This window comes from Bubalus bubalis, chromosome X (genome assembly GCF_019923935.1).
Source record: "Bubalus bubalis isolate 160015118507 breed Murrah chromosome X, NDDB_SH_1, whole genome shotgun sequence".
NCBI lineage: Eukaryota > Metazoa > Chordata > Mammalia > Artiodactyla > Bovidae > Bubalus > Bubalus bubalis.
The window spans coordinates 57,378,959-57,400,891 of NC_059181.1; the positions used below are offsets into that span (position 1 = coordinate 57,378,959).

The window sequence follows — 21,933 nt, forward strand, 5'->3', positions numbered from 1 at the left end:
TGCCTACCAGTGCCAACCATTTGAAGTACCTATTCTGTGCCCACTTGTGAGCCTACAGTGTACTTATTATGTATTTGTGTGCATTGATTGTATTTATTGTGTATAGCCCCCTCCTTATATTATTGACCAGAGGCTAGATAACCAAATGGAGGTCCATAAAAAGCACTGGAGAAATGGATATATAACTGGATGGACCAATAATTACCAGATAATGATTGAATACATTGGTTCAGCGATAGATATATTACATTTCTGAATAACAGAAATACCATGAAGCTTTTCTTATTGTTACTGGGATATGGCCTGGATGGTTTCAGAAATCTGGCTTTATTAGTTTCCAACTGCTTCTGCAATAAATTATCATGCTCAGCTGGTAAATAATCCGCCTGCAATGAGGGAGACCTGGGTTTGATCCTTGCATTGGGAAGATCTGCTGGAGAAGAGATAGGCTACCCAATCCAGTATTCTTGGGCTTCCCTGTGGCTCAGCTGGTAAAGAATCCGCCTGCAAGGCAGGAGACCTGGGTTCAATCCCTGGGTTGGGAAGATCTCCTGGAGAAGGAAAAGGCAAAGGCTACCCATTCCAGTATTCTGGTCTGGAGAATTCCATGGACTGTATAGTCCATGGGGCTGCACAGAGTCAGACACGACTGAATGACTTTGACTTGACTTTCCTCATTAAATAAAACCTGAATATGAACATCAGATGAAAAGTTAAGTCAGAAACTGCTGTGCTCTTATCTGTTTACAATGCATACCACTGATGTTCTTAAAGCTCCCTAGGAGCCTCAGTGGGCAGAGACCCTGGTTACTATTTCAACACAAAACACGGGGGCAGGGAGCAGGGAGTAAATACTGTAGAATGCTTTTATTCCAAAGCCAATCAAGGAGAGTATGTGAAGAGAGGAATTACAGGAAAGACTAAGATCTGATAAAGAATGAATAGAATGAAGCACTGGATTATTTCATTCAGTCAGAAACATTTATTAAATGTAATAATGATCACATTACTGGACCCTAAGGACTTCTCTTGTGGCTCAGCTGGTAAAGAATCTACCTGCAATGTGGGAGACCTGGGTTTGATACCTGGGTTGGGAAGGTCCCCTGGAGAAGGGAAAGGCTACCCACTCCAGTATTCTGGCCTGGAGAATTCCATGGACTGTAAATCCATGGGGTCACAAAGAGTCGGACACAGTTGAGCAACTTTCACTGGACCCTAAGCTACTCTCTATGAATACAAAGGTTTCTAAGCCTTGATTTTAGTGCTTGAGGAGCCAATAGTCTAGGACAAAGCTTCTCCAACTTTAAGGTGTGGATGAAGTATGTTAGTCATTTAGTTGTGTTCGACTATTTGTGACTCCCTGGATTGTATCCCACCAGGCTCCTCTGTCCATGGAATTCTGCAGGCAAGAATACTAAGGTGGGTAGCCATTCCCTTCACCAGGGGGTCATCTCCCCTCCTCAAACACTCTACCAAAAAAGAAACCCAAAACGATTTTCACAAAAAAGTTTTCATTACTAAAATTAAAATGAAATTTGACTTTTTAAGATTATACTTTTAAAGGATGAAATATTTTCTAGAATGGATTTTGAAGGAGAATCATACCCTAATTACAATATCTTCTCTTCCTATGGAAAATAGAGTTAAAAATGAGAAAAAAAAATTTAACTCAGCACAGCAAGAATTATCCAATAAGCAGGAAGTAATTTTTGCTGCTGTCTTGTACAGTTCTGTTTTTTCCCCCCAAATGCTCTAAATGTACATGTAGAAGCTTTATACATAGAAATAATAATAATAAATGTTATTAAAAAAACTCACCAATCTGAAGTTTCTCTGATTTATGGGCTGGGAGAGGGAGAAGCTAGATAGAAAGGCTGGTAAATTTGGTAGTAATTTAAAAATAAGGTCTACTTGAATAAATCTGAAAGTATGTCACAATTTGCTATTTTCTCAAGTATGGAAGAAAAACTTGCCTAATCTTAGTAAGTATTCAATCATAACAAAATGTATCTTTTAACAAAGGGAACATGATACTGGAAATTCCTCAGATTAAAATAAGTTTTCTACTTCCTCTGCATTTCTCCAGAGAGCTTTGTACACACAACATGGCATACAGTTCATTTCTCACTAATATAAGACAGATTGAACCACTGTATTTTACTTTTATCATTAAAAAAGTTGTGTCATGATCAAATTTTGGTACACATATGAATAAATTTATACTACAGAAGTGCTCTTCAAAAATTGGTGTTAAATTAATTTCATTTTGACAATATTTATTACAAATCACATTGTATAAACACTAGATAAATTACATACAAAAGCTAGACATAAATATATAGAAGTAAAAAGCAGTACTATTGACACAACAGAAATAAGCTAATATAATGTAATGTCAAACATCTATAACTCAATAAAATTACTAAGTTTTCATTGCTAATACATTTGCATGAATTCAAAAGCTATTCAGAAATAAAATGTATAATACTAATTATAATCAAGGTTTAAGGTGATAGAAACAACAACCATAGTACTACTTATTTTTTAAAATCTTTTCAAACATTCAGAAACAAGAACTGTCCTAAAAGACAAATTAAATCTGGGTAAAAGCTCTTACCTAACTGAAGAGTATAAAATTTTAGGCTTTGGTTAATAGACACTAAATTTAGTGGAAATTTTTAAATTAACATCTGCCTTATATGTAATATTCCTGAGTTTTTGCTAAAATACCATAGATAAAGAACTCAATCTACAGCATTGCATAACATTGTACTATATTTTTGGAAGACAAAAAGTATTATGATTTTTAAAACTGTGAATAATGAGATTTAATAATATAATTATGATCAGAAAGAATATGCTTAATTTAGCTTACCTATGAGAAAAATTAATGCCCTCTGACCACTATTTGGCAAAGCTCATTTGTAAATTATGATCAAAATTATATTAAATCCATCACTGATTTTTATTTGCATCTTATAAAATCATTTTGATTTTAACGAGAGGTTATGTAATATAGAATGCTCTTGTAAAAAAGACTGAAATGATATGATGCTAATACAGGTGAGGCACAGGGTAGGTGGTCAACATTACTTATTAGTTTAAAGTGAAAAGTCTTTTAATGTATTATTTCTGAACATTGGACATACAATACAGTAGTTTTAAATGAACCTGAAAATATCCACAAAGAGTTTAAACATGAAAATAAATTGTTAGTAACAATTGTAAGAGGAATTTTTGCAAGTGATTTTTTTCAGTCTTAGTTTTATCAAAATAGAATTAAATTTAAAAATAGACCTATGAAAGCTAACTTCCAATTAGCTACTCTGTATGGAGAAGGAAATGGCAACCCACTCCAGCATTCTTGCTTGGGAAATGCCATGGACAGAGGAACCTGGCAGGCTATAATCTATGGGGTTGCAAGAGTTGGACACGACTGAGTAACTAAGCATACAGCACATGATGTAGATGGCAGGCTCAGTCCCTTCTCACAAGATCAACCTATCAAAATCTTCTGATTACTTTCTGTTACAACAACCCTCTTAAATCAGTTTTCCCTGGGCACTGAATCAATGCACCTAAGGACTGGTCCAAGAATGTGGATTTTTAAACAAGTAGCTCCCTCCTGCCCCCTGGTAAATTATTACGTTCAGGTTGATTTGGAAAATAATGCTTTAAAGCAACCAAAATAATTTTTACCAGACTTGAACATTGATTGATAGGAATTTATCTAGCTTCTTAACAATCTGCATAACTCATCAAGATGCTTAAGTATTCTTACCTAAAAATGCTGCAAGGTTTTGTTTTAATTCTAATAGCTCATAAGAGTTGATAAAACGGTAATCACCTTTGTGAACTGCTGGTGATTGGGCTTCTATAGTTTCATTATTCCATATACCTTTTCCTACCAGGAAGCAGAAGAGTCATTTAACAGTTTTATTCAAAAAATAAACAATGTGGAATATATTCAAATAAGCATACTACTCACAACTGTTTAAAGTAGTCTTTAAACACTTATACCAACATGAGTTACTTGCAAAACTGGTTATCAAATACCTATTAATTAAAAAATTCAATTTACAAAGTATTAGGTCAACTCTGTATACAAAATCTCATTTTCCATATTATGGAACTAGGAAGCAAATATTTAACTGGATATGTATACAAGAAAAATGTACACAGGTTCATTTTAACTGATCAACTAGTAAGGAATCCTTCTAAATTAAAAAAGAAAATGGAAGATATTCTCAAACAAGTATTATACAGTACTGAGTAAAGTGTAAATTAGAGATTTGAAAGAATGTTTAATTAGGATTAAAATAATGAACTGCTAGTCACTTCTGTTTTCTAATAACAGTATCATATGCAGAGAAAACCTACAAGCTCACTGAACTGGGTTAAATGGTTTTTAAGCTGATTAAAACTACTTAATTTAAAATGAACTCTTTCCGAATCTCACGTAAATGATGCAGTAGTCAACAATTTACTTAAAAACTGACTTTAACAATTTTAGCATCAGTTTAAAAAAAAACCCATTGCTAACACACAAATTGAAAAGGGCTTAATACGAAGTCCTTGGTTCCTCATTGCACTTCATATTCCCATCTGTATATCAGCAAAATTGTAGAAGTTGTCTACATCTCCAGGTGCCGTCTCCTTGCTTTCTGATACAAATATCTATGTTAAATGTAAGAGAAAAAATAACATATTAGTAATCCCCAAATTCCAAAGCCCACATCCTCCACAAAACAGTCAAAAGCTTGCTATTTAAAAGAAATTCTGGATTTTCTGTAGAATTCATGCAGTATAGTTTCAATTAGCTATGATGTAAATAGAGCTCTTTTAAAAGCATTTATGATATAATTAAAGTCTTTGCTTTATAGTGCTTTGGTTTTATTTTACTACTCTTGGAATTTCAGTTTTTAAAATATGTAAACCAATATTATGAAAGCTACTGAATAAAGAGATTTATGTAAAGAACTCTTAATTTCTTCTATTTTCTAATAAGAATCTCAATAGACCAAGAAGCAAAATTTGAGATTATTTTTTTCAAAGCTGCTAAAGATATTTTACTAATTTTAAATTAACTATTTTCCAAACATCAACAAAGCAGTACTCAATAGAACCCTTCAAAAACAGCTTTTATAAATGTCTGCCAGAAATCAGAGGAGACCTGAGTTCTATTTATCTTTATCATAACTAGCTGAATGATGCTGACAATTTAATCAACCTCTCTGGGCTCCATTTCCACATCTGTAAAATGAGAAAGTTGGATTAGATAATCTATAACTTATTCAGATCTAAAAGCTCCAAATCATATAAACATTTTCTCTCTGTTTCCTTTTCTATTCAATCTGATTATATTTGCCCTCTCCCTTAGTACTTGTGCAATGATCAAATGAGACAAAAGACAAAGTACTTCAAATTATGCAAATTCAAAGGCCCATAAGCTAAATCAGACTACAAAACCAAACGTTTCCTCTCAGATATTTATAAAAAAAGTTACATATACTCATTTAATCCTCTTATATGTTTGTTTCTAAGCCATATTAAGTAAAAATTTGAAATTCTTAGACTCATCAACCACATCTAGAAAATACCTACATGTAATGATTTCTAGATATAGCTCAAGTTTTGATGAAGTATTACTGAAGCAAATAAAAGTGAACACTGAGCAGTAGGCTTGTCCATTTAAAGTATACAATCTTAGAAATGTAACATTTTCAGCATATCACTATTTTTATTTATTTGCCACACTGTGCGGCTTGTGAGGTCTTAGTTCCCTGACCAGGGATGAAACCTATGCTGCCTACACTGGGAGCACAGATTCTTAACCATTGGACAGCCAGGGAAGTCCCAACATATCACTATTTTTTAAAAAGGAAGAGACATTTGGTGAGACATTTGACTTTAGAAACACGTATGATTGAGATTTTTAACACGTGGACACTTTGTGAATTTTTAAGCTATTAAAATTTCAGTTTGGCAAGGAAAAACCAAAGCTTAGTTCTCAATTGTTTACCAAAAGTTTTAAAAATCATGATGTGCTAAAAGTACTATTTAATTGTAATGAAAAGAGAAGGAAATGAAAGGTTCAATTGAAATATAGTCACTAGTATCTTGTACCTTGGTCCCTTTGAATGTCTCGTTGACAATAAGTTGACATCCTTCTACAGCGCCATCTCCATTGAACTCCAAGGCAATAACAGGACCTATAAGCAAACCCAGGAAGTGTTGTCTTATCATGAGCACAAATCTATTCTCAAATTAATCTTATTCTTCCTTTAAAAATCTACAGCCTTTTCTTTGGGGGTAAGAGAAAAGAAAGAAGAGAGTAGATAGATAGGACACATCACTTCAGCTACTTTTTACTCTAATCATAAAACAAATTAACAGAGTTTCATCACATGACAAGTAGCTTCAGTGCCATTACAGGTCTAGTGTCACATTTTTAAGTGTTGTAAATAGTCTGGCTTTTCTGGTTTTCATTCTTCTATGAAAATCATAAAAAGTCCACCCATTTAGCAGTACAAAAAATAGCTGATAAAATGACAAGATCAAAAGCTATTCAAGTCATTTTGCCAGGCAGCCAGTCTTTCTTCCAACTCTCCTACTTACAGCCAAGTTTTGGGCCACCAATAATGAAGCTAAGCCAAGTAGGAATTGAGGCCAGGTACCAAAAGTCATGATCATCTGAAAGTGTTTTCTTGAATGTACCATAAAACTATATTCTAGAACCAAAGAACAAATTTTATTTTTTAATTCTCTGGATAGAACATTTGTGTCTCCTTTTCCATACTTAATTTGATTACTTTTAAACCACCTGTACTTGAAATTCTGGTGTAAAGATTAGTGATTCAGTTTGGGCGGGGATTTAAATGTAGCCCTGGCACTACTGGTGTCAAGTTATTGGCAAACATGGCCATAAGTGAGCCAAACAAAACAAGCCTTTCAATTCAATTAAATTTTTTCAGTTATATTCCTAATAGATTTGCTCTTTATCTCCCAGTAATGTAGAAGTTCTGACCTCCAGGAAATTACAAATTTCTTGGAAAAAAAGACAGAAATCTATTAAACAATATGGAACAAGGGAGAATAATGAAGTATTAAGGAATGAAATACTAAGATGAATGTAGACATGTGCCTCAGAACAAGGCACAAGAAGGAGAGAAAAAGGCTTGAGATTTAATACAGACAACAAATACAGAAAAGGCAGGCTACGTCACAGTCAACTATACAATTAGATACAGTGAACAAGTTTGACTTTTGGCAGCATCACAGTATGTAGATCAAGATAGGTGCTGAGTAAAGAAGATAACTGAGGAATATTTTCTCAGAAAAAAAAATGGATGAGTCTATGTCCGAGGCAAGAAATGAGTAAGATCAACCTGGAATTTCTTGTTGAGCCAAAAAACAATCAGGCTATCAAAGACCAATAGGGTTTTATCAAAAGGATATAGGAGCCAGCTTGAAGAGGCTACTAATGGCCAAAGATGATACATAGTGAGATCAGAAGGAATAATGATGGCAATTTATTAAAACATACTGAATACATAAAGTCATGAGCTCATAATAACATTCAAAAAAGACACAAACAAACAAAATTCATTGGACACCATTGAAGGTTGCTAGGGCACCAACTTTTTACTCTGAAAATTGATGTTTAATGATTTTTCCTTTATTTACTTTGAATTTCTGATATGAAGCATATTTCAAGTTAGTCAAATATCTCCGTGTAGAAGAAGTTCTGTTAATATCCATTAATAAATGCAGAGGTAGTGACACAATTAGAAAATGATCATTTTGAAACTGTTAATAAAATAACTGGATCAGGCAACAATCATCAATGGCTTTAGCATCCCACAGGGAAGACTGACTGGAAACTACAATAAAAAGATTGTCACCACCTGAGCCTAAGAATCTTAGCATCACTAGAAGTACAACAATCAAACATTATGTGCCTTCTCATTACAGAAAAGAGTACAACCTGTGAAATATTCTTACCCTCCGCCGCCCCCCCCAAAAAAACTCCTTAAATCTGAGTGTAAACAAGGCTTTGATTTAACTTTTAATCCACAAGAACTACAGAAGGACAAATTAAACAAACCCATGCATACTATGGGACAATTGACCAGGTTTCTTTTACAAGACAAAGGCATGAAACAAACAGGGGACGGGGAACACCTGTTTCTGGTTAAGAGTGATATAAGATACAAAACAACCACATCCAGTGAGTGAGGAGGCCAATTTTAGATCTGGATCAAATTAATTGTAAAAATACATAAAGAACGTTTTTAGACAATTAGGGAAATTTGAATATGGACTAGTCAGTAGATATTAAGAAATTGTTAATCATGTTGGATGTGATAATACATACCACTTAGGAGAACATTTGTGTAGTATATAAATTATATCTTTATTTAAAAAGAAAACAGTCATTTTTAACTTCATTTTGTTTAGGACACATACTGAAATATTTAGGGATGAAATGATAGGACATATCAAAACTGTTCAGGATGGGGAACACATGTATACCTGTGGCGGATTCATTTTGATATTTGGCAAAACTAATACAATTATGTAAAGTTTAAAAAATAAAATTAAATAAAAAAAAAAACTTGATTAAAATACTTCAGCAGAAAAGAATATAATTATTTTTAAAAGTATGGCAAAAAGTTGATAAAACTGGGGTATGGGTACACATGGAGTCATTGGAAGCTACTTTAGAGTAGAGATAGTACATATAGAAATTTGCAAAAAAGAGTTTAAAAATACATTTTAAACTGAATAAATATTGAACTAAAAAGAAAAAGTTGATAATGTAGGGTTTCCAGTTTTGCAGAGAATGGAAAGTTTTAATTAGGATAGAATGGAATATGCTTTTATTCAGGATCACTAAAAGATACATATATATATAGATACATATATACACACACACATATATTATATATATAAATATTATATGTATAATATATATACACACTATATATATATAAAGTCAGACATTTATTACTGAAAGTTTCTGTATTCTACAAAGACAATAAAATCTAGAATTTGGAAATACAGTTTTGGTAGAATTACCCAAGTATGTAACTTGGTTGCTATTCTTTGAATAGAACATTAAGAACTTCTGATAAGTGACTTAATTTGCCAACAAAGAAACATTAACCAAAAAGGCGGACAAGCATATCAATTTTGATTAACATGTGTGCATTACCCTAGATTTAAAAAAACTACACCACCAACAATGCCGTTTTTAAGCAGTTCTAGTCATCTCTGGAGAAGGCAATGGCACCCCACTCCAGTACTCTTGCCTGGAAAATCCCATGGACAGAGGAGCCTGGTAAGCTGCAGCCCATGGGGTCGCTAGAGTCGGACACGACTAAGCAACTTCCCTTTCACTTTTCACTTTCATGCATTGGAGAAGGAAATGGCAACCTACTCCAGTGTTCTTGCCTGGAGAATCCCAGGGATGGGGGAGCCTGGTGGGCTACCGTCTATGGGGTCGCACAGAGTCGGACACGACTGAAGTGACTTAGCAGCAGCAGCAGTCATCTCTAGTCATCTAATGATGAGGACTACAATGACTTCAAAGTGATTACTTCAAGTGATTATTTCAAACTGAATTATGAGGTCAAGAAGATCACTGGTCATGTTTTTAGTGTTTTAATGTGACTGTCTTATCAAACAGCTTGCAGTAGCTTTAAATCTAAATATTTGAACTGTCATGAAAAAAATGTGAGACTCTGAAGTAAACAAAAATGATTTCTGGATATCCTATCTAATGAACTCTATGTTATTTAACATGACCTTGGAACAAGCCATTATCACGTTTCAGTTAGATTACAGCAACAGCCTCCCAGCTGGTCTCTCCGTTTTTCTCTTAGAGTAACCAGAATGATAAAAGCTACATTTTAAAGGGACCATGGCATTCCTATGCTCTAAAACCTCCAGTAAAATATGTCTATATTTTTCTTATTTTTAATTGTTCTAAAAATAATGGACAGTTTAGGGAGCAGTTGTCTCAGGATTACCTGAGATGCTGTCTCCCAGGCTTGAACTTCTAAAATTTTCCACCCAAAAAAAACACAACTCTTAACATTTAGGTTGTGGATATATTTTTATAGTTGGCACTTAAAATATTAAAAAAATTTTTATTTATTTACTTGGCTGCTTTGGGTCTTAGTTGCAGCATGTGAACTCTAAATTGTGGCACATAGATCTCATTCCCTGCCCAGGAATCAAACCCAGGCCCCCTACATTGGAAGTGTGGAATCTTGGCCACTGGGCCACCAGGGAAGTCCCTTGTTGACACTTAAGGTTCCAATTCTCACAAATATGGATCAATTTGTACCACAGAATGATAATGAATGTGAAAAAGAAGAACTGCAGAAAGAACCTGAGGACGATGAACATGAAAAAGAACTGCAGAAAAACTTGAGGACAGTGAACATGAAAAAGAAGAACTGCAGAAGAAACTTGGTTTTACCCTACACATAGGGTAGGGTAATAGCTTAATACTCAACAACAGAATTAAGACAGAACTCTAAGCAGAAATTTAGAGTTATTTCTTTGTAAAGCTGCTCCTCACTGTTATTTCCTATAAAACCCATCTGCCTACACCCAGAGAAACTGATCTTATTCCTTTCAATTGAAGGATACCATCAGGTTTTCCTGGTATCACTTTTCTTGAAACTTAAGTCTGCAATTGTCTCAAGGCAGAATGCCAAGATCATCAGGGGACTCAATTTGTGTCTCTCTACTTAGGAAAACACATTCTAAAAAGGATTCTGAAAATGACATTTTACATTTATTTCAATAATTTGAAAATTATTTCAGAAAAGATGTACAGAGAGCTTACTATAAATTGTTAATTTCATTTTTTATAAAGAAAGATTATAGTTAGGAGTGCATGGTAACTGTTAAAGAATTTTTTTCCAAAGTTAAAAAAGAATATTTGACTAATAGTCTTTGAGAAAAACAGTTCATATATCACACTGATTCCCTCTTTTATTGAGAAGCTCTCTTGAAGTCATGTAAGAATCTGTGAAAGAGAAATAATGCATAATTCAGGGAGAAGGGAGGGAAGAGCAGGGCAGTAAAAAAGAAAGAAGAGGAACAAAATAGAGAAAACCAGTAGGAAATGCTGGCAACTGTGGAGAAGGAGGAAAAGTGAGGGAGAAAAGAAGAGAAGAGGAGTAAGAAGAATAAGAAACATTGTTTCTGGAGGAAACAATGCTACTTCATTTCTAAGATTGTGAATAAGGCTTGTCCAGAACTTTCGTTACACTTGAGTTGAAGCTTGTATTATCAAAAAAGGAGAAAATAAGCCCTGCATAAATGACATGAGAAACAAACAAATGGTAAATGAAAATATTTAGAAATAACCATGGTAAAAAGTTTAAAACAGTAGGATGAATATAAAAAAGAAAAATAAAAACTTTTTCTTCCATAGCTTTCTTTAAAACTGAAATAAAGGGCTTCCCTGGTGGTCTAGTCATTAAGAATCTGTCTTGCAACCATGCAGAGGACACCAGTTTGATCCCTGGACCAGGAAGATCCCACATGCCACAAGGCAACTGAGCTCGTGTGCCTAGTGTATGTGCTCTGCAACAAGATAAACCCCTGCAATGAGAAGTCCTGACACTGCAACTAGAGAGTAGCCCCCACTCGCCAGAACTGGAGAAAGCCCTTGTGTAGCAACAAAGACGTAGTGCAACCAAAAATAAATAAATATTTTTTAAAACTTAAAAAAATGAAATAAAGAGTATAGTCATTCAACACTGAGATTGCACTCTTAAGTATCTCCATTTTTTCCCACTGAAGGATATTTTACATATTCCTTTTATTTTACGTTTCTCTAATAATGAAGGATGTTGAGTTCCTCACTCACTTGTACTGTGAATGCTTCATATCCACTGCTTCTTTTTATTGGACTTTTGGATTCTCTTTGCTGATTAGCAGTGTATATAAGTCATAGAAATAAGGCCTTTATATGTGATATTATGTACAAACGATCAAAACATATCTAGAATTTGTTCCCTTCTCTCCACCTCTTCCCATGACAATGGACTTACTGGACAATATTTCTCTCCTGAGTGACTACAATAATCTTGCAACCTTATTTCTTGTTTCTGCTGAAAAGATATTAGATGCCCAGAAGTGTTTCTGTGGTTAGGGGATTAACAGCAGACAACTCTTGTAGAGGGACAACTTCTGATAAATTGAATGTGTTCTTGAATGTCTATTAAAATCCTTGAGAAAAAGAAAAAAATAATGGACAGTTTAATAATGTGAACAATGCATTAGGTGTTTGTAGCATATATAATGGAGAAGGCAATGGCAACCCACTCCAGTACTCTTGCCTGGAAAATCCCATGGGCGGAGGAGCCTGGTAGGCTACAGTCCATGGGGTTGCGAAGAGTCGGACACGACTGAAGTGACTTAGCAGCAGCAGCATCATATATAATAGTAAAACATATAGCAATGACACAAGGATAGGAAGGAAAATTTGAGAATATGATGTTATTAGGTCCTTATAAACGACAAGCAATGTGGTACAGTACTATTATAAAGTGAAAGTGAAAGTCACTCAGTCGTGTCTGACTCTTTGTGACCCCATGGACTATACAGTCCATGGAATTCTCCAGGCCAGAATACTGGGGTGGAGTAGCCTTTCCCTTCTCCAGGGGATCTTCCCAACCCAGGGATCAAACCCAGGTCTCCCGTATTGCAGGTGGATTCTTTCAGCTGAGTCACAAGGGAAGCCCAAGAATACTGGAGAAATTATTTAAATATGTATACTGTAAAACCAAAGGTGACCATTAAAGAAGACTTAGGAAAAGAAGTATAAATAAATCAGTCAATAGGTTTTATTAAAAAATACCCAATTTAACAGAAAAAGAGTTAACAAAAAAAAAACAAAGAACAAACGGAACAGAAAGCAGCTAGCAAGATGTAGATGTTAATCCAACTATAACAATCTCTTTCAATATGAATGGTGTAAACACAGCAGTTAAAAGACAGAGACTGTCAGATTGGATTGAAAAGCAAGAACAAACTATACGCTGTCTACAAAAAATTCATTTTAGATACACAGATTTTGATAGTTAAAAGAAAATGGATAAAAATATATGATGAAACACTAACAACCAAACAAAAGCTGCAGTAGATGTATTTCAGACGAAGCAGATTTCAGAACAAGGAAGATTATCAGAGACAAAGAGGGACATTACATAATGATAAAGGATTCTTTAAGAAGACGTAATTCTAGATGTGTATGCACCTAAAAACAGAGTTTCAAAATTCATAAGGCAAAATCTGATAGGATTTGAAAAAAGAAATAGACAAATGCACAATTATAGTTGAAGACTTTGACACTCTTCTCTCTTTAATTTATAGAACAAATAAGCAGAAAATCAGTAAGGATACAGATGACCTGAATAGCACCATCAACCAAACCAATCTAGTGGACATTTACACAACATTTCATGAAACGAAAGCAGATTATACATTCTTCTCACATGCACACAGACTAGGAAGAACCTTAACTTTTTAAAGAAAATAGAAATCATACAACGTGCATTTTCAGACCATAAGATCATTAATCTAGAAATCAGTAATAGCAACATATCTGGACAATCTCTCAAATATTTGGAAAATAAACATTATACTTCTAAATAATCCATGGATCAAATGGAAAGTCTCAAGGGAAACTACTACATCAGGGGTCAGCACACATTTTCTGTAAAGTGCCAGATGGGAAACATTTTAGGCTTAGTGTCTAAATACAATGTTTGCCACAACTAATCATCTCTGCAGCAGAGATGTAGCAGCAAAACATAATAAATAAACAAGTGTGGCTGTGCTCTGATAAAACTTCATTTACAAAATATACAGTAGGCCATACTTTGCCAAACCCTGAGTTAAATGAAAATAAATCATATCAAAATTGGCAGGATGCAGCTACAGCAGCACTTAAAGGAAAATTTCTAACACAAAATATATATACAGTCAATCTTCATTATTTGCAGGTTCCTTATTTGCTAATTGCTTACTTGGTAAAATTTATTTTACCAAACAGGCAAAATATTTTACCTAATATCAATACTTGCACTTGTTTCATGGTCATTCATGGACATATACAAAGTGGCAAAAAATATGAGCTGCCTCACATCCATGCTCCAAGGTAAATTTGAACAAAGTGATGCTCTGCCTTCTTGTTTAAGCATTCATTCTGTAAACAAGTGGCTTTTTCACAGTCCATTTAGTACCACATTTTTATACATTTTGTTGGTAATATTGGTATTTAAAATGGCCTTCAAATGTAGTGCTCAAGTACGGTCTAATGTTCTTAAGCTTAGGAAATCTGTGATGTGCCTTACAGAGAAAATATCTGTTATTAACAGATAAGCTTCATTCAGGTACAAGTTATAGTGCTGTTGGCTGTGAGTTCAATGTTAATGAATCAAAAAAATATACTAAATGAGGGTTTTAAACAGAAATACACATACAACAAGGTTATACTGATTGGTTGAAAGAAATGCTGTGACCAGAGACTTACAGGAACCTAGCCCTACATTTTTCCTAGGAGTAGCAGTACAGTACTGACTGATTCAATGTTCACAGCAACTTTATAGAACATATTTACTGTGACTAACGAGAATTACTCTATTAGAAAAGATGAAACCAGTAATGCAAACTAAAACCTTAAGAAACTAGAGAAAGAAGAGCAAATCAAACCTAAAGCAAATTAAAAGTAAATAAGCTAATAGTTTCCTTTGATGTGCAGAAGCTTTTAAGGTTAATTAGGTCCCATTTGTTTATTTTTGCTTTTATTTCCAATATTCTGGGAGGTGGGTCATAGAGGATCCTGCTGTGATGTATGTCAGAGAGTGTTTTGCCTATGTTCTCCTCTAGGAGTTTTATAGTTTCTGGTCTTATGTTTAGATCTTTAATCCATTTTGAGTTTATTTTTGTGTATGGTGTTAGAAAGTGTTCTAGTTTCATTCTTTTACAAGTGGTTGACCAGATTTCCCAGCACCACTTGTTAAAGAGATTGTCTTTAATCCATTGTATATTCTTGCCTCCTTTGTCAAAGATAAGGTGTCCATATGTGTGTGGATTTATCTCTGGGCTTTCTATTTTGTTCCATTGATCTATATTTCTGTCTTTGTGCCAGTACCATACTGTCTTGATAACTGTAGCTTTGTAGTAGAGCCTGAAGTCAGGTAGGTTGATTCCTCCAGTTCCATTCTTCTTTCTCAAGATTGCTTTGGCTATTCGAGGTTTTTTGTATTTCCATACAAATTGTGAAATTATTTGTTCTAGCTCTGTGAAGAATACTGTTGGTAGCTTGATAGGGATTGCATTGAATCTATAAATTGCTTTGGGTAGTATACTCATTTTCACTATATTGAGTCTTCCAATCCATGAACATGGTATATTTCTCCATCTGTTAGTGTCCTCTTTGATTTCTTTCACCTTCAGAATGGGAGAAGATAATAGCAAATGAAGCAACTGACAAACAACTAATCTCGAGAATATACAAGCGACTCCTACAGCTCAACTCCAGAAAAATAAATGACCCAATCAAAAAATGGGCCAAAGAACTAAATAGACATTTCTCCAAAGAAGACATACAGATGGCTAACAAACACATGAAAAGATGCACAACATCACTCATTATCAGAGAAATGCAAATCAAAACCACTATGAGGTACCATTTCACACCAGTCAGAATGGCTGCGATCCAAAAGTCTACAAGTAATAAATGCTGGAGAGGGTGTGGAGAAAAGGGAACCCTCTTACACTGTTGGTGGGAATGCAAACTAGTACAGCCACTATGGAGAACAGTGTGGAGATTCCTTAAAAAACTGGAACTAGAACTGCCTTATGATCCAGCAATCCCGCTGCTGGGCATACACACTGAGGAAACCAGAAGGGAAAGAGACACGTGTACCCCAATGTTCATCACAGCACTGTTTATAATAGCCAGGACATGGAAGCAACCTAGATGTCCATCAGCAGATGAATGGATAAGAAAGCTGTGGTACATAAACACAATGGAGTATTACTCAGCCATTAAAAAGAATACATTTGAATCAGTTCTAATGAGGTGGATGAAACTGGAGCCTATTATACAGAGTGAAGTAAGCCAGAAAGAAAAACACCAATACAGTATACTAAGGCATATATATGGAATTTAGAAAGATGGTAACAATAACCCTGTGTACGAGACAGCAAAAGAGACACTGATGTATAGAACAGTCTTATGGACTCTGTGGGAGAGGGAGAGGGTGGGAAGATTTGGGAGAATGGCATTGAAACATGTAAAATATCATGTATGAAATGAGTTGCCAGTCCAGGTTCGATGCACGATACTGGATGCTTGGGGCTGGTGCACTGGGACGACCCAGAGGGATGGTATGGGGAGGGAGGAGGGAGGAGGGTTCAGGATGAGGAACACATGTATACCTGTGGTGGATTCATTTTGATATTTGGCAAAACTAATACAATTATGTAAAATTTAAAAATAAAATAAAATTAAAAAAAATGAAAACAATAAAAAGTAAATAAGCATTGAGCAGAAACCAATAAAACTTAAAAGAGAAATAGAGAAAATCAATAAAACAAAGAGTTCTTTCTTTGAAATTATCAATGAAAGTGATAAACTCTATCAAGGCCAATGGGAGAGGGAGAAGCCTCAAATCACCAATAGGAGTATAAGGACATCGCTACTGATTCTGCATACATTAATAAGAATAAGGAAATACTATAAATTCTACACCTATATATTTGATAACTCAGATGAAATGAAATAATTCCCCCAAAGACAAAAACTATCAAAACTCACCCAAGATGAAAAATATATCTTGAAGAGCTCTATATGTAATATACAAATAAATTAATTAAACATATAGCTACAAATCTTCCCCTCAAGTCTTCAGGCCCAGATGGTTTTGCTGGCAAATTCGACCAGATATTTAAGGAAAAAAATGATACTAATTCTCTATAATCTCTCCAAGATAACAGAAGATGAAGGATACTTCTCAAATCATTTTATGAGGCCAGCATTACCCTAATAACAAAGCCAGACAAAGATACTACAAGAAAAGAAAATGACAGACACAGTATGCTTCATGAACAAAAATGTAAAAATTCTCAATTAGCAAATTGGATCCAGCAATATATGAAAGGGATAAAACATCATGATCAAGGGCATACATCTCAGGAATATACGGTTGGTAAGACATTCAAAATTAACAAAAGTCACTGACCAGATTAAATGACTCAATAATTATAAAAAAAATATGGTCATTTAAACAAATGCAGAAAAAGAATTTAACAAAATTCAATATCCATGCGTGATAAAAACTTAACAAACCAGGAATAGAATGAAACTCCCTCAGTCTAATAAAAGGTATATATGAAAAAAATCTGTAACTAACATCATTCCTAATGGTGAGACTGAACACATTTTATCCTGAGATCAGAAACATGGCAGAGATGTCCTCTTCTCACTAGTTTACACAACAATACCTAGCCAACACAATAATGCCAAAAAAGGAAATAAAAGGCATGTCAAAGAGACAGAGGAATTAACCTAAAAGAGCTCCCAAAGAGTAAAATTGGAACAATTTGACAGTATTGGACTATAACCCAAAGAATAAAATACATATCTATGAGTCCCTACTGACAGACATAAATGACTGAATAAATAAATGGGAGAGAAGGGACAAATCTTTCATATAGAATTCCAAATTATGTATGTAGATACTCCTCTCTCTAGGAGGTAATGCTTAATTCCTTCTTTTTGAGTGTAGACTGTTCTTAGAGATTCAACTTCCATAAAACATAGAAAGAACTTCCAAAGAGTATAGAAAGGGGGAAAAAGGAACTTTACAGTGTTTAAGAAACCTGGCAGATACCACCTGAACCAAGTCACTAAGGGCAACATCACCAGTGATAAATTATGTTGCTATCACGTGCCCTACGGTGTGGTGTGATGGGACGTCATGTGATGAGAAAGGCACTTCACCTCTCCTCCAAAACTCAAAAGCCCAGTATAACCAGAGAAAACACTAAGACACACACAAATCGAGGGACATTCTACAATAATTTACCAGTACTGTTCAAATATTTCAAGGTTATGAAAAACAAGGAAAGACTAAGGAACTGTTATAGATTAGAAGAGATTAAGGAGATATGGTGACTAAGTGCAATGTGGGGTCTTGGATTAAATTCTGGAACAGATAAAGGACATAAGTGAAAAAAAAAACCCAGTGAAATCTGAATAAGGTTTATAGTTTGAATAAAGAGTATTTTACCAATGTAAAGTTTTGACAAATGTACCATGCTTATGTCAACATAAGAGGAAGGTAAGTAGTAAAACTCTCTGTACTACCTTTGTAACTTTTCTGAAAGTCTAAAATTATTCCAATATAAGTTTATTTAAAAAAAAAATAGAAATGTCTAGTAGATTTTCATCTCAGTCAAACTAGAAGCCAAAGTCTCTACAGTGGCTCACATGGCCCTATATTATCTGATTCTTCCTTTACTACTTCTCATATCTCATCTATGTTTGCTGAATAAATGAATGAATGATCCTTTAAAACAAAGGAACCCAAATCTGACTAATCATCAGAACCATATGGGGAACTTTGTAAAATGCAGATGCCAAGGGAATATCTCAGAGATATTTCAATCAGTCCTGAAGTGGGAGTTGGAAATTTAAATCTTTAATAGTACCCCAGGCAGTTCTGAGAATCAGTCATTCGAAAGATTCTCAGGATGAAAAAACACAATGAATTCCCTCATTAAGCTGTCAAATAGCTTCATTAATAGAAAGGAAATAACTGTGACTACTTTAAATGATGATGAAAATTTAGAGACTCTAAAATAAAAACTATTTGAAATAAAAGCAAATTTTCCAAAGGGTAAGTCCACTCCCCTCCCCTCTCAGAACAGTGGTTTGCAACTGGGGGCAATTTAGCCCCCGAAGGGGCATTTGGCAATGTCTGGAAACATTTTTGGTTGCCATAATTGGGGCAGTGTGCTACTGGCATCTAGTCAGTAGAGACCAAGGATGTTGCTAAACATCCTATAATGTACAGAACAACCCATCACAGCAAAGAATTATCTAAAAATATCAAATACTGGTGAGGTTGAAAAACTCTCCTTAGAATGTCTGATGGCCACTTTTACATCAAGACCCAATGCCTCCAATACCTACAGGAATATCTCCACGGACAGCCTGTTCATTATTCCATGTCAATCAATGCACTACTGGCAGCTTAAAATTTTTGCCCAACTTTTATTTTGAAAAATTTCAGATATTATAGAAAAGTTGGAAGAATGACAAACATCCATTTGCTCTTCGCTTGCATTCATGTTAAGTCGCTTCAGTCATGTCCAACTCTTTGCAACCCTATGGACCGTAGCCTACCAGGCTCCTCTGTCCATGGGATTCTCAAGGAAAGAATACTGGAGTGGGTTGCCATGCCCTCCTCCAGGGGATCTTCCTGACCCAGGGGTAGAACTCATGTCTCTTACATCTCCTGAACTGGCAGGCAAGTTCTTTGTCACTATCACCACCTGGGAAGCCCTTGCTCTTCACCTATACCCATCAAATGCTAACATTTGGCCACATTTGCTTTGCCACACACTATACACATACCACACACATGCACACAGACACGCACAAACACACACTTTGCATTGCTGAGCCATTTGAAAATAGTAGATATCATAACACTTCAGCATGCATCTCCTATATAAATGACCACAATACTATTATCATACTTAAGGCTACAATAATAATTCCATAATATTATCTTCAAAATTCCCCAGTTGTCCCCAAAATGACTTTTAAAACTTTAGAGTTCACCCCACCCTAATCCAAAATCCAATTAAGGTTCATTCCTTTCATTTAGTTGTTCAGTTCAGTTCAGTTGCTCAGTCGTGTCCGATTCTTTGCGACCCCATGAATCAGCACACCAGCCCTCCTTGTCCATCACCAACTCCCAGAGTTCACTCAAACTCATGTCCATCGAGTTGGTGATGCCATCCAGCCATCTCATCCTCTGTCGTCCCCTTCTCCTCCTGCCCCCAATCCCTCCCAGCATCAGAGTCTTTTCCAATGAGTCAACTCTTCGCATCAGGTGGCCAAAGTATTGGAGTTTCAGCTTTAGCATCAGTCCTTCCAATGAACACCCAGGACTGATCTCCTTTAGGATGGACTGGTTGGACCTCCTTGCAGTCCAGGGGACTCTCAAAGAGTCTTCTCCAATACCACAGTTCAAAAACATTAATTCTTCAGCGCTCAGCTTTCTTCACAGTCCAACTCTCACATCCATACATGACTACTGGAAAAACCATAGCCTTGACTAGATGGACCTTTGTTGGCAAAGTAATATCTCTGCTTTTCAATATGCTATCTAGGTTGGTCATAACTTTCCTTCCAAGGAGTAAGCGTCTTTTAAATACATGGCTGCAATCACCATCTGCAGTGATTTTGGAGCCCAGAAAAATAAAGTCTGACACTGTTTCCACTGTTTCCCCATCTATTTGCCATGAAGTGATGGGACCAGATGCCATGATCTTAGTTTTCTGAATGTTGAGCTTTAAGTCAACTTTTTCACTCTCCTCTTTCACTTTCATCAAGAAGCTCTTCAGTTTCTCTTCACTTTCTGCCATAAGGGTGGTGTCATCTGCATATCTGAGGTTATTGATATTTCTCCCGACAATCTTGATTCCAGCTTGTGCTTCATCCAGCCCAGCATTTCTCATGATGTATTCTGCATATAAGTTAAATAAGCAAGGTGACAATATACAGCCTTGATGTACTCCTTTTCCTATTTGGAACCAGTCTGTTGTTCCATGTCCAGTTCTAATTGTTGCTTCCTGACCTGCATATAGGTTTCGTTTAATCCAGAACAGTCCCCCATTGTTTTTATCCAAGGGTGTTGTCTGCAGAGTCCTTGCCAATTACCTTGTAAAATGTCTTCCATTTTTTATTTATCTCATTGTTCCCTCATGGTGTCATTTAACATGTCTCCAGATTTCCTTTATTCCCTATAAACTAGAAGCTAAGTCTTGGCTCAATTAGATTCAGGTAAAATATTTTTGGCAAGAATACTTCACAGATGATGTTGTATATTATTGCCATCACATCAGGAGATATACAATGCAAGGTTGCTCTGCCATCACTAATGCCAAGTACCCTGATGTAAAGGTACACTTCCCATTTGAATTAGAATGTGTGTATCCTACTTCTCATCAACTTTTACCCCAATAATTTTAGCATTCATTGATAAACTTTGAGTTAATTATTACATCAGGGTTTGGAAAATAGTGATTTCTGAAGTCTATCATTCCTTCTATGTTTATTAGCCCACAGTATTCTGTAAAGAACAGAAGAGCTTTCCTTATTCCCTCTCTCCCTGCCCACCCTTTTGTTTGATGCTTGTGTGTGTGTGTGTTATTCGCTCAGTTGTGTCTTACTTTTTGTGACCCCATGGGCTGTAGCCTGCCAGGCTCCTCTGTCCACGGAATTCTCCAGGCAAGAATACTGGAGTTGCCATTCCCTTCTCCAGGTGCTTGATGCACATTTATTAACTGAATATATTGAATACTATTGATTTTTCAAATTAGGTAAAAAGCATGGGCTGATGAATTTTATAGAGATATTCCTCAGATTATAAAAACAAATTTTAAACAGATGATTTGTTTATGATTACCTAGATGAGAAACTGATTATTACTGTGAGACCATTTGGGGTCCTGGAGAACTGGTCATTTCAAGCTAATGGACGAGTGCTTTCCTGGTGGCTCACATGGTAAAGAATCTGCCTGCAATGCAGGAGACCCAGGTTCAATCCCTGACTTGGAAAGATCCCCTGGAGAAGGGAATGGCAACCCACTCCAGTGTTCT

At 35.4% G+C, this 21,933-nt stretch overlaps 1 protein-coding gene across 3 annotated transcripts in view; it reads right to left on the reverse strand.

Moving 5' to 3' along the window:
* Positions 1–959: 959 nt before the first annotated feature.
* The window catches only part of RP2 (RP2 activator of ARL3 GTPase), a 47,939-nt gene continuing 26,965 nt past the window's right edge, over positions 960–21,933 (reverse strand). The window contains exons 4-5 of one of the 3 annotated variants that reach the window (XM_006058758.3): positions 6,127–6,212; positions 960–4,677 (exon numbers count right to left, since the gene is read on the reverse strand). In XM_006058758.3, coding sequence (XP_006058820.1) covers positions 4,594–4,677; positions 6,127–6,212 — 170 coding nt within the window. In that variant the 3' untranslated portion in view covers positions 960–4,593. Of the gene's footprint in view, positions 4,678–6,126; positions 6,213–15,421; positions 15,484–21,933 lie in introns of those variants that run through there. The other 2 variants (XM_044936446.1, XM_025275798.2) reach the window with 2 other exon arrangements.